Below are 13,156 nucleotides of genomic sequence, written 5' to 3' on the forward strand. Positions count from 1 at the left end.
CCATGGAGCTCCAAGACAGGATTGTGTCGAGGCACAGATCTTGGGAAGGGTACCAAAACAATTGGCATTGAAGGTCCCCAAGAAATCAGTGGCCTCCATCATTCAAGACTCTTCCTAGAGCTGGCCGCCCCGGCCAAACTGAGAATGGGGAGAAAGGCCTTGGTCAGGGAGGTGACCAAGAACCCAATGGTCACTCTGACAGAGCTCTAGTTCCTCTGTGGAGATGGGAGAACCTTCCAGAAGGACAACCATCTCTGCAGCACTCCACCAATCAGGCCTTTATGGTAGAGTGGCTAGACGGAAGCCACTCCTCAGTAAAAAGCATATGGCTTTTATCAAGCTGCCCACTCAACAAAAAGCTTAAAAACGGTAACCAGTGCCTGCAGCCTGGTTCAGGTTAGCCACCCTTTGCCTTGATGACATCTTTGCACACTCTTGGCATTCTCTCAACCAGCTTCACCTGTAATGCATTTCCAACAGTCTTGAAGGCGTTCCCACATATGCTGAGCACTTGTTGGCTGCTTTTCCTTCACTATGCGGTCCGACTCATCCCAAACCATCTCAATTGGTTGAGGTCGGGGGATTATGGAGGCCAGGTCATCTGATGCAGCACTCCATCACTCTCCTTCTTGGTCATATAGCCCTTACACATCCTGGAGGTGTGTTGGGTCATTGTCCTGTTGAAAAACAAATGATAGTCCCACTAAGCCCAAACCAGATGGGATGGCGTATCACTGCAGAATGCTGTGGTAGCCATGCTGGTTATGTGTGCCTTGAATTGTAAATAAATCGCAGACAGTGTCACCAGCAAAGCACCATCACACCTCCTCCTCCATGCTTCACGGTGGGAACCACACATGCGGAGATCATCCGTTCACCCACACCGCGTCTCACAAAGACATGGCGGTTGGAACCAAAAATCTCCAATTTGGACTCCAGACCAAAGGACAAATTTCTACCAGTCTAATGTCTATTGGTCGTGTTTCTTGGCCCAAGCAAGTCTCTTCTTCATATTGAGGTCCTTTTAGTTGTGGTTTCTTTTCAGCAATTTGACCATGAAGGCCTGATTCACACAGTCACCTCTGAACAGTTGAGATGTCTGTTACTTGAACTCTGAAGCATGTATTTGGGCTGCATTTTCTGAGGCTAGTAACTGTAATGAACTTATCCTCTGCAGCAGCGGTAACTCTAGGTCTTCCTTTCCTGTGGCGGTCCTCATGAGAGCCAGTTTCATCTTAGCTCTTGATGGTTTTTGCGACTGCACTTTAAAAGTTCTTGAAATTTTCCGTGTTTTAAAACTTTTGACTGGTAGTGTATAATGTAAGCAAAAGGATGTTTGTTCCCTAATGCTGGAAGGGGGGGCCAGAGTGAAAAAGTTTGGTAACCCTTGCTGTACCTGATCTGCTTAATTCAGTATGCCACTGGTATACATGTTCTGAGACGATCCAGACATTGTCTCAAAGATACTGATGTCTGGTGCAGTCGGTTCTGGAGGAAGAGCAACATCGGGGTCGCTAAAGCTAGAATCGTTACGGATGCCTAAAAAAAAAACTACAACAACCGACCAACAAGTCACATCCGGGCGCCAGTCAATGACGTCGCCGTCGACTTTTTTTTCGTCTTGTTGATAAAATATATGTTTCTATAGGGACGGGTTGAGGCTTTACACTGCTTCTGCAAGGATAAGGTAAAGGAAGTAGCTAAGATAACAGTTCACTTGAGAGATGTGCTCTCCAAGAAGCTAGCTACTGTTTTTGAAACGTTTTAATTGTTCATACATGGCTAGCTAGCTACTTACATAAGTTTACTGTTTGTTTTGCACATTGCTAAGGAAGACCCAAGTGCTCACAGCTAACGTTAGCTTGCTCTGCATGACATATAGCAACGTTAACGTTATGCTAACGTTAGCTTGCTCTGCATGGCATATAGCAACGTTAACGTTATGCTAACGTTAGCTCGCAAGGTACAGTAGGACCGAAGATACCGCTGGTAGAACTAGCTAACGTTACTAGCTAGCTAGATAGTTAGCATCTTTCTTACGGTATGTATTGGACACTCAACCAAGCTGTATGTCTGATTTATGAATAAAACATAGTGTTTTACTGTATCTAACTATTGCACATGTAGGTGTTTATACTTTAACAATGCATCATGGTCCCAGTCTGATTGTGGGAACATCTCTGTGTTGTTTTCCTGTCTAAGGTGTAGCCGTGGTTTAGATAGAAGACCAGGAAAGGAACAGGAAGTGACCAGGAAAGGAACAGGAAGTGACCAGGAAAGGAACAGGAAGTGACCAGGAAAGGAACAGGAAGTGACCAGGAAAGGAACAGGAAGTGACCAGGAAAGGAACAGGAAGTGACCAGGAAAGGAACAGGAAGTGACCAGGAAGTGACCAGGAAAGGAACAGGAAGTGACCAGGAAAGGAACAGAGGAAAGGAACAGGAAGTGACCAGGAAGTGACCAGGAAAGGAACAGGAAGTGACCAGGAAAGGAACAGGAAGTGACGGTGCTTCCTTGTTGCCATGGCGTCTGAGCTGCAGGAAGCGATCTGCATGGCGAAACAGGAGCGTCACAAGAACCTGTTCCTCAACTACAGGAACCTGAACAACTTCCCCGTGGAGATGCTGAAGGATGAAGGACTACAGTTCCTACAGAGACTTTATATGAAGAGGAACTCTCTCACCACGCTGGTACGGACTGGTGGGCTGTTACCTAACACCTTGGACCAGAGCTAGGTGTCTGTCCGGCATAGTTTAGATCCAGTATTTATGTGTGGTTAGCTCTCATTCTGTAGCCTGGCTCTTAGTAATGTAGTCAGTCTTAGTAATGCAGGCAGGTCATTTATATCTGTGGCGTGACAATGAACGAACAAAGAGATGAGTTTGCTGATTTTACAAATCATTTGCATTGTGGTTTGTGTTCTAAAAACATGCTTTCTCTCCTTTCTGCAGCCGGATAATCTAGCACAGAAACTCCCCAACTTAATAGAGCTGTAAGTATAGAAACTCCCCAACTTAATAGAGCTGTAAGTATAGAAACTCCCCAACTTAATAGAGCTGTAAGTGTAGAAGCTCCCCAACTTAATACAGCGCCAAGTATAGAAGATCCCCTACTTAATAGAGCTCTAAGTATAGAAGCTCCCCTACTTAATAGAGCTGTAAGTGTAGAAGCTCCCCTACTTAATAAAGCTGTAAGTGTAGAAGCTCCCCTACTTAATAGAGCTGTAAGTGTAGAAGCTCCCCTACTTAATAGAGCTGTAAGTGTAGAAGCTCCCCTACTTAATAGAGCTGTAAGTGTAGAAGCTCCCCTACTTAATAAAGCTGTAAGTGTAGAAGCTCCCCTACTTAATAGAGCTGTAAGTGTAGAAGCTCCCCTACTTAATAGAGCTGTAAGTGTAGAAGCTCCCCTACTTAATAGAGCTGTAAGTGTAGAAGCTCCCCTACTTAATAGAGCTGTAAGTGTAGAAGCTCCCCTACTTAATACAGCGCCAAGTATAGAAGCTCCCCTACTTAATACAGCGCCAAGTATAGAAGATCCCCTACTTAATACAGCGCCAAGTATAGAAGCTCCCCTACTTAATACAGCGCCAAGTATAGAAGATCCCCTACTTAATAGAGCTCTAAGTATAGAAGATCCCCTACTTAATACAGCGCCAAGTATAGAAGATCCCCTACTTAATACAGCGCCAAGTATAGAAACTCCCCAACTTAATAGAGCTGTAAGTATAGAAGCTCCCCTACTTAATACAGCTCTAAGTATAGAAGCTCCCCAACTTAATAGAGCTGTAAGTATAGAAGCTCCCCTACTTAATAGAGCTGTAAGTGTAGAAAAGCATATTTTCTTACTGTAGGAAAGACATCGGGGCAGGAATGCATAGGAACTGTTGGACCAGCCGTTTTTCTGCGTCCACTAGATGGCAATACAGTTCCAGATGCATTATATTTTGGGAAAGTAATTAACCGCTGTGGTCTTCAACATGTTTGGTACTTTTTACTTGTCAATCTTTAAAGTGTCATTGTTCTTTGTCTCTTCAAGGTATCTGCATTCCAACAATATAACCTATGTTCCTGAAGGTGATTTCTCAACAATACTCAGTCATTTAGAAGAGGCTGGTACTGTTATACTGAGTTACTTACATTCAACACCTTGTCGGTACCACACAGAGCCATGACTACATGGAACTCTATTCCACAGCACTCAGAGCCATGACTAGATGGAACTCTATTCCACAGCACACATAGCCATGACTAGATGGAACTCTATTCCACAGAGCCATGACTAGATGGAACTCTATTCCACAGCACACAGAGCCATGACTAGATGGAACTCTATTCCACAGCACACAGAGCTGTGACTAGAGGGAACTCTATTCCACAGCAGGTAACTGATGCAGCAGTAGAATCAGATTTAAATATGGAACAGCGAGGACTGTGAAGTAACACAAACATAGGCACAGACACATGCATACATACACACAATAACATATGCACTATACACACGTACACATGGATTTTGTATTATAGATATGTGGTAGTAGAGTAGTGGTCTGAGGGAACACACTTAATGTGTTGTGAAATGTAATGTTTAAAATAAATAATAAACTGCCTTAATGTTGCTGGACCCCAGGAAGAGTAGCTGCTGCCTTGGCAGGAACTAATGGGGATCCATAATAAACCCCAGGAATAGTAGCTGCTGCCTTGGCAGGAAGTAATGGGGATCCATAATAAACCCCAGGAAGAGTAGCTGCTGCCTTGGCAGGAACTAATGGGGATCCATAATAAACCCCAGGAAGAGTAGCTGCTGCCTTGACAGGAACTAATGGGGATCCATAATAAACCCCAGGAAGAGTAGCTGCTTCCTTGGCAGGAACTAATGGGGATCCATAATAAACCCCAGGAAGAGTAGCTGCTGCCTTGGCTGGAACTAATGGGGATCCATAATAAACTCCAGGAAGAGTAGCTGCTGTCTTGGCAGGAACTAATGGGGATCCATAATAAACCCCAGGAAGAGTAGCTGCTGCCTTGGCAGGAACTAATGGGGATCCACCTGTCCTCAGCTGTAGGTAACCTGTCCTCAGCTGTTGGTAACCTGTCCTGTCTTCAGCTATAGGTAACCTGTCCAGGCTGCAGTCTTTAGACCTGAGTGACAACGCTCTGCAAGTCATCTGTCCAGAGATCGGCAGGCTGAGGTCCCTACGACACCTGAGACTGGCCAACAACCAGCTGAAATGCCTGCCTCCAGGTAAGACTGACCAACAACCAGCTGAAATACCTGCCTCCAGGTAAGACTGACCAACAACCAGCTGAAATACCTGCCTCCAGGTAAGACTGGCCCACAACCAGCTGAAATACCTGCCTCCAGGTAAGACTGGCCCACAACCAGCTGAAATGCCTGCCTCCAGGTAAGACTGACCAACAACCAGCTGAAATAGCTGCGTCCAGGTAAGACTGGCCAACAACCAGCTGAAATACCTGCCTCCAGGTAAGACTGACCCACAACCAGCTGAAATACCTGCCTCCAGGTAAGACTGGCCCACAACCAGCTGAAATACCTGCCTCCAGGTAAGACTGGCCAACAACCAGCTGAAATGCCTGCCTCCAGGTAAGACTGGCCAACAACCAGCTGAAATGCCTGCCTCCAGGTAAGACTGGCCAACAACCAGCTGAAATACCTGCCTCCAGGTAAGACTGGCCAACAACCAGCTGAAATACCTGCCTCCAGGTAAGACTGGCCAACAACCAGCTGAAATACCTGCCTCCAGGTAAGACTGGCCAACAACCAGCTGAAATACCTGCCTGTGTGTCTCTCTCTGGCTCTCTCTGGGTCTCTCTGGCTCTCTCTGGGTCTCTGTCTCTTTGTCTGTCTCTGTCTCTCTCTCTGTCTGTCTCTGTGTCTCTGTCTCTGTGTCCTAACTGAGATTGGAGCCCTGTGTGACCTCTTTCTCTTCTCTCACACACAGAGATTGGAGCCCTGTGTGACCTAGAGACCCTGGATGTCAGTAGAAATGTGTTGGTGTGTCTCCCAGAGCGGCTGCACCAGTGTCTGTCTCTCCAGTGTCTCACTGCTGACAGGAACAACCTGACCAGCTTCCCCAGACAGCTCTGCCAGCTCCACAGCCTCAACGAGCTCAGTATGGCTGCTAACCAACTCACCTCTCTACCCCTAGGTTAGTATGGGGTCAGAGGTCACCACAGCCTCAACCAGCTCACTATGGCTGCTAACCAACTCACCTCTCTACCCCTAGGTTAGTATGGGGTCAGTGGTCACCACAGCCAGCCAGCCAGCCAGGGAGGTATGGGCAGCCAGCCAGCCAGCCAGGGAGGTATGGGCGGCCAGCCAGGGAGGTATGGGCAGCCAGCCAGGGAGGTATGGGCGGCCAGCCAGGGAGGTATGGGCGGCCAGCCAGCCAGCCAGGGAGGTATGGGCGGCCAGCCAGCCAGCCAGGGAGGTATGGGCGGCCAGCCAGCCAGGGAGGTATGGGCGGCCAGCCAGCCAGGGAGGTATGGGCGGCCAGCCAGCCAGGGAGGCTGTGTGTTTTACTGGGCCAGTGCTAGCTCAGGTGTAGGGCCAGCTCCACAGCCTCAACGAGCTCAGTATGGCTGCTAACCAACTCACCTCTCTACCCCTAGGTTAGTATGGGGTCAGAGGTCACCACAGCCAGCCAGCCAGGGAGGTATGGGCAGCCAGCCAGCCAGCCAGGGAGGTATTGGCGGCCAGCCAGCCAGCCAGGGAGGTATGGGCGGCCAGCCAGCCAGGGAGGTATGGGCGGCCGGCCAGCCAGGGAGGTATGGGCGGCCGGCCGGCCAGCCAGGGAGGTATGGGCGGCCGGCCGGCCAGCCAAGGAGGTATGGGCGGCCAGCCAGGGAGGTATGGGCGGCCAGCCAGCCAGCCAGGGAGGTATGGGCGGCCAGCCAGCCAGCCAGGGAGGTATGGGCGGCCAGCCAGCCAGGGAGGTATGGGCGGCCGGCCGGCCAGCCAAGGAGGTATGGGCGGCCAGCCAGCCAGGGAGGTATGGGCGGCCAGCCAGCCAGCCAGGGAGGTATGCAGCCAGGGAGGTATGGGCGGCCAGCCAGGGAGGTATGGGCGGCCAGCCAGCCAGGGAGGTATGGGCGGCCAGCCAGGGAGTTTTGGGCGGCCAGCCGGCCAGGGAGGTATGGGCGGCCGGCCGGCCGGCCAGGGAGGTATGGGCGGACGGCCGGCCAGCCAGGGAGGTATGGGCGGCCAGCCAGGGAGGTATGGGCGGCCAGCCAGCCAGGGAGGTATGGGCGGCCAGCCAGGGAGTTTTGGGCGGCCAGCCGGCCAGGGAGGTATGGGCGGCCGGCCGGCCAGGGAGGTATGGGCGGCCGGCCGGCCGGCCAGGGAGGTATGGGCGGCCGGCCGGCCGGCCAGGCAAGTATGGGCGGCCGGCCAGGGAAGTATGGGCGGCCGGCCAGGGAAGTATGGGCGGACGGCCGGCCGGCCAGGGAGGTATGGGCGGACGGCCGGCCAGCCAGGGAGGTATGGGCGGCCAGCCAGGGAGGTATGGGCGGCCAGCCAGCCAGGGAGGTATGGGCGGCCAGCCAGGGAGTTTTGGGCGGCCAGCCAGCCAGGGAGGTATAGGGAGGTATGGGCGGCCGGCCAGGGAGGTATGGGCGGCCGGCCGGCCGGCCAGGGAGGTATGGGCGGCCGGCCGGCCAGGGAGGTATGGGCGGCCGGCCGGCCAGGGAGGTATAGGCGGCCGGCCGGCCGGCCAGGGAGGTATGGGCGGCCAGCCAGCCAGCCATGGGCGGCCTGCCAGCCAGCCAGCCATGGGCGGCCTGCCAGCCTGCCAGCCAGCCAGCCATGGGCGGCCTGCCAGCCAGCCAGCCATGGGCGGCCAGCCAGGGAGGTATGGGTGGCCAGCCAGGGAGGTATGGGCGGCCAGCCAGCCAGCCAGGGAGGTATGGGCGGCCAGCCAGTCAGCCAGGGAGGTATGGGCGGCCAGTCAGCCAGGGAGGTATGGGCGGCCAGCCAGCCAGGGAGGTATGGGCGGCCGGCCGGCCGGCCATGGAGGTATAGGGAGGTATGGGCGGCCGGCCAGGGAGGTATGGGCGGCCGGCCGGCCGGCCAGGGAGGTATGGGCGGCCAGCCAGCCAGGGAGGTATAGGCGGCCGGCCGGCCGGCCAGGGAGGTATGGGCGGACGGCCGGCCGGCCAGGGAGGTATGGGCGGACGGCCGGCCGGCCAGGGAGGTATGGGCGGACGGCCGGCCGGCCAGGGAGGTATGGGCGGACGGCCGGCCGGCCAGGGAGGTATGGGCGGACGGCCGGCCGGCCAGGGAGGTATGGGCGGACGGCCGGCCGGCCAGGGAGGTATGGGCGGCCAGCCAGCCAGGGAAGTATGGGCGGCCAGCCAGCCAGCCATGGGCGGCCTGCCAGCCAGCCAGCCATGGGCGGCCAGCCAGGGAGGTATGGGCGGCCAGCCAGCCAGCCAGGGAGGTATGGGCGGCCAGTCAGCCAGGGAGGTATGGGCGGCCAGCCAGCCAGGGAGGCTGTGTGTTTTACTGGGCCAGTGCTAGCTCAGGTGTAGGGAAGCGTGGCTCTCCCATGGGCCAACCATGTGCCACTGTAGTAATTAGACCAGCCAGGGAGGTATGGGCAGCCAGCCAGCCAGCCAGGGAGGTATGGGCAGCCAGCCAGCCAGCCAGGGAGGTATGGGCGCTGTAGTAGTTAGACCAGTCAGGGATTACAGAGGCATCCATTGACTGTTGATAGATCAGCCTGTCTGATAGTGGTAGGTGTGCCTGCCTGATAGTGGTAGGTGTGCCTGCCTGATAGTGGTAGGTGTGCCTGTCTGATAGTGGTAGGTGTGCCTGTCTGATAGTGGTAGGTGTGCCTGTCTGATTGTGTTCTGGGGGTGCCTGTCTGATAGTTTTCTCGGTGAGCCTGTCTGATTTGTATTCTGGGTGAGCCTGTCTGATAGTGGTAGGTGTGCCTGTCTGATAGTGGTAGATGAGCCTGTCTGATAGTGGTAGATGAGCCTGTCTGATAGTGGTAGATGAGCCTGTCTGATAGTGGTAGATGAGCCTGTCTGATAGTGGTAGATGAGCCTGTCTGATAGTGGTAGATGAGCCTGTCTGATAGTGGTAGATGAGCCTGTCTGATAGTGGTAGGTGAGCCTGTCTGATGGTAGTAGGTGAGCCTGTCTGATAGTGCTAGATGAGCCTGTCTGATTGTATTCTGGGTGTGCCTGTCCGATAGTGGTAGGTGTGCCTGTCTGATTAGTATTCTCAGTGAGCCTGTCTGATAGTATTCTGGGTGAGCCTGTCTGATAGTGTTAGATGTGCCTGTCTGATAGTGGTAGGTGTGCCTGTCTGATAGTGGTAGATGAGCCTGTCTGATAGTGGTAGATGAGGCTGTCTGATAGTGGTAGATGAGGCTGTCTGATAGTGGTAGATGAGGCTGTCTGATAGTGGTAGATGAGGCTGTCTGATAGTGGTAGATGAGCCTGTCTGATAGTGGTAGATGAGCCTGTCTGATAGTGGTAGATGAGCCTGTCTGATAGTGGTAGATGAGCCTGTCTGATAGTGGTAGATGAGCCTGTCTGATAGTGGTAGATGTGCCTGTCTGATTGTATTCTGGTTGAGCCTGTCTGATTGTATTCTGGGTGTGCCTGTCTGATAGTATTCTGGTTGAGCCTGTCTGATAGTATTCTGGTTGAGCCTGTCTGATAATGGTGGGTGTGCCTGTCTGATAGTGGTAGGTGTGCCTGTCTGATAGTGGTAGGTGTGCCTGTCTGATAGTGGTAGGTGTGCCTGTCTGATAGTGGTAGGTGTGCCTGTCTGATAGTGGTAGGTGTGCCTGTCTGATAGTGGTAGGTGTGCCTGTCTGATAGTGGTAGGTGTGCCTGTCTGATAGTGGTAGGTGTGCCTGTCTGATAGTGGTAGATGAGCCTGTCTGATAGTGGTAGATGAGCCTGTCTCATAGTGATAGATGAGCCTGTCTGATAATGGTAGATGAGCCTGTCTGATTGTATTCTGGGTGTGTGTTCCAGATTTGGGTCGTTCCAGAGAGCTGCAGTTTGTGTTTGTTGACAACAACGTCCACCTCAAAGGCCTTCCTTCATACCTGTACAACAAGGTGATTGGCTGCAGCGGGTAAGGACAGCCCCTAACCCTTATATCTGTACACGGTGATTGGCTGCAGCGGATAAGGACAGCCTCTAACCCTTATATCTGTACAAGGTGATTGGCTGCAGCGGATAAGGACAGCCCCTAACCCTTATCTGTACACGGTGATTGGCTGCAGCGGATAAGGACAGCCCCTAACCCTTATATCTGTACAAGGTGATTGGCTGCAGCGGATAAGGACAGCCTCTAACCCTTATATCTGTTCACGGTGATTGGCTGCAGCGGATAAGGACAGCCCCTAACCCTTATATCTGTTCACAGTGATTGGCTGTGGCGGGTAAGGACACATCTCTGTCCCTTTCTTTAGCTTTGTTGTGGAGGAATGTGTCTGTGTCTGTCCATTGTGTCGGCATTTCATTCCTTACTGACCTTTTTCTTAATTGGATAAATCTATGTCTATGAATGTATTATAGCAGAATTTGGATTTGAGTCTCAGACATTGACGTCTGTCTGTCTGTCTGTCTGTCTGTCTGTCTGTCTGTCTGTCTGTCTGTCTGTCTGTCTGTCTCCAGGTGTGGTCTGTCAGGGCAGGTGTCTGACCGGGCGCCCCAGCCTCTGTCTCTGGGAGATGTGTCTGTCCATCTGTCTGCTGAAGTGAAGGCTATAGGCTCAGAGACAGAGCGAGTGGGCCCCCTGGAGGAGCTCGCCATGAGGGCCCTGCACAGCATGTACAGTGGACAGCCACTCAGAGGTGAGGAGACACACGGATACAGCTACACACACTAATCCTCTTGGGTCTTCTGATATTTCAGGACAGGAAGTGTCCTTTAATTCATCGCACCATAGAGACAGGAAGTGTCCTTTAATTCATCACACCATAGAGACAGGAAGTGTCCTTTAATTCATCACACGGTAGAGACTGGAAGTGTCCTTTAATTCATCACACCGTAGAGACAGGAAGTGTCCTTTAATTCATCGCACCGTAGAGACAGTAAGTGTCCTTTAATTCATCGCACCGTAGAGACAGGAAGTGTCCTTTAATTCATCGCACCGTAGAGACAGGAAGTGTCCTTTAATTCATCACACCATAGAGATGCTGTACAGATGGGAAAATAATAATGGGGGTCTTAGCACCGAGCCTGGTGGAACGCCAAATTCAGCTATGGAACATTTGAGACGTTCTAATATGACATTGAGCAGATTCCATCCCGATGGGGATGAATATGAAGACAAGGAAGTGACATCAGCTCTGGGATAATATAGAATATTGTCTCTGCCCCAAATGGCTCCCTATTTCCTATATAGTGGACTGCTTTTTAGAGAATAGGGTGCCATTTGGGGGGGGGGGGACAGTACTTTCACACACTGAAACGAGACATCGCACACTGAAACGAGACATCGCACACTGAAACGAGACATCGCACACTGAAACGAGACATCGCACACTGAAACGAGACATCGCACACTGAAACGAGACATCGCACACTGAAACGAGACATCGCACACTGAAACGAGACATCGCACACTGAAACGAGACATCGCACACTGAAACGAGACATCGCACACTGAAACGAGACATCGCACACTGAAACCATACATCGCACACTGAAACCATACATTGCACACAGAGAGCGTGATCACACCGTCATCCGGAACAGCTTGTGCTCTCATGCATGATTCAGTGTTGCCTCAAAGCGAGCAAAGAAGGCATTTAGTTAGTTTGGTAAAGCTTGCTTCACTGGGCAGCTCGTGGCTGGGTTTCCCTTTGTTATCCGTGATAGTTTGCAAGCCCCACCACATCCAACAAGCATCAATGTCGGTGTAGTAGGATTCCATCTTAGTCCAGTATTGACACTTTGCCGGATTGATGGTTCGTCGGAGGACATAGCGGGATTTCTTCTCAGTGTCCAGATTTGCGTCCCGCTCCTTAGCGTCAGCTCTAGCCTTTAGCTCAGTGAGGATGTTGCTTGTAATCCATGGCTTCTGGTTGTCCCCTCCGGCGCCATTCTTTCACACCACACTAACCCCAGGCATCCTGCTGTGGTCTGTCACTAACCCCCAGGCATCCCGCTGTGGTCTGTCACTAACCCCCAGGCATCCCGCTGTGGTCTGTCACTAACCCCCAGGCATCCCTCTGTGGTCTCACTAACCCCCAGGCATCCGGCTGTGGCCTGTCGCTAACCCCCGGGCATCCCACTGTGGTCTGTCGCTAACCCCCAGGCATCCCGCTGTGGTCTCACTAACCCCCAGGCATCCCGCTGTGGTCTCACTAACCCCCAGGCATCCCGCTGTGGTCTCACTAACCCCCAGGCATCCCGCTGTGGTCTCACTAACCCCCAGGCATCCCGCTGTGGTCTCACTAACCCCCAGGCATCCCGCTGTGGTCTCACTAACCCCCAGGCATCCCGCTGTGGTCTGTCACTAACCCCCAGGCATCCCGCTGTGGTCTCTCGCTAACCCCCAGGCATCCCGCTGTGGTCTCACTAACCCCCAGGCATCCCGCTGTGGTCTCACTAACCCCCAGGCATCCGGCTGTGGCCTGTCGCTAACCCCCGGGCGTCCCGCTGTGGTCTGTCGCTAACCCCCAGGCATCCCGCTGTGGTCTCACTAACCCCCAGGCATCCGGCTGTGGCCTGTCGCTAACCCCCAGGCGTCTCGCTGTGGTCTGTCGCTAACCCCCAGGAATCCCGCTGTGGTCTCACTAACCCCCAGGCATCCCGCTGTGGTCTCACTAACCCCCAGGCATCCAGCTGTGGCCTGTCACTAACCCCCAGGTGTCCTGCTACTGCTGTGGCCTGTCACTAACCCCCAGGCGTCCTGCTGTGGTCTGTCGCTAACCCCCAGGCGTCCCGCTGTGGTCTCACTAACCCCCAGGCATCCAGCTGTGGCCTGTCACTAACCCCCAGGTGTCCTGCTACTGCTGTGGCCTGTCACTAACCCCCAGGCGTCCTGCTGTGGTCTGTCGCTAACCCCCAGGCGTCCTGCTGTGGTCTGTCGCTAACCCCCAGGCATCCCGCTGTGGTCTCACTAACCCCCAGGCATCCGGCTGTGGCCTGTCACTAACCCCCAG

At 53.2% G+C, this 13,156-nt stretch overlaps 1 protein-coding gene across 3 annotated transcripts in view; it reads left to right on the forward strand.

Annotated features, from left to right (window-relative positions):
• Nucleotides 1–2,402: 2,402 nt before the first annotated feature.
• LOC115203674 (leucine-rich repeat-containing protein 28) overlaps nt 2,403–13,156 on the forward strand; it is a 14,072-nt gene continuing 3,318 nt past the window's right edge. For 2 of the 3 annotated variants that reach the window (XM_029768599.1, XM_029768600.1), the window contains exons 1-7: nt 2,404–2,690; nt 2,952–2,992; nt 4,036–4,073; nt 5,104–5,241; nt 5,960–6,166; nt 10,011–10,113; nt 10,659–10,837. In XM_029768599.1, coding sequence (XP_029624459.1) covers nt 2,523–2,690; nt 2,952–2,992; nt 4,036–4,073; nt 5,104–5,241; nt 5,960–6,166; nt 10,011–10,113; nt 10,659–10,837 — 874 coding nt within the window. In that variant the 5' untranslated portion in view covers nt 2,404–2,522. Of the gene's footprint in view, nt 2,691–2,951; nt 2,993–4,035; nt 4,074–5,103; nt 5,242–5,959; nt 6,167–10,010; nt 10,114–10,658; nt 10,838–13,156 lie in introns of all 3 variants that reach the window. The other variant, XM_029768598.1, reaches the window with a different exon arrangement.

Source organism: Salmo trutta, chromosome 12 (assembly GCF_901001165.1).
Source record: "Salmo trutta chromosome 12, fSalTru1.1, whole genome shotgun sequence".
NCBI lineage: Eukaryota > Metazoa > Chordata > Actinopteri > Salmoniformes > Salmonidae > Salmo > Salmo trutta.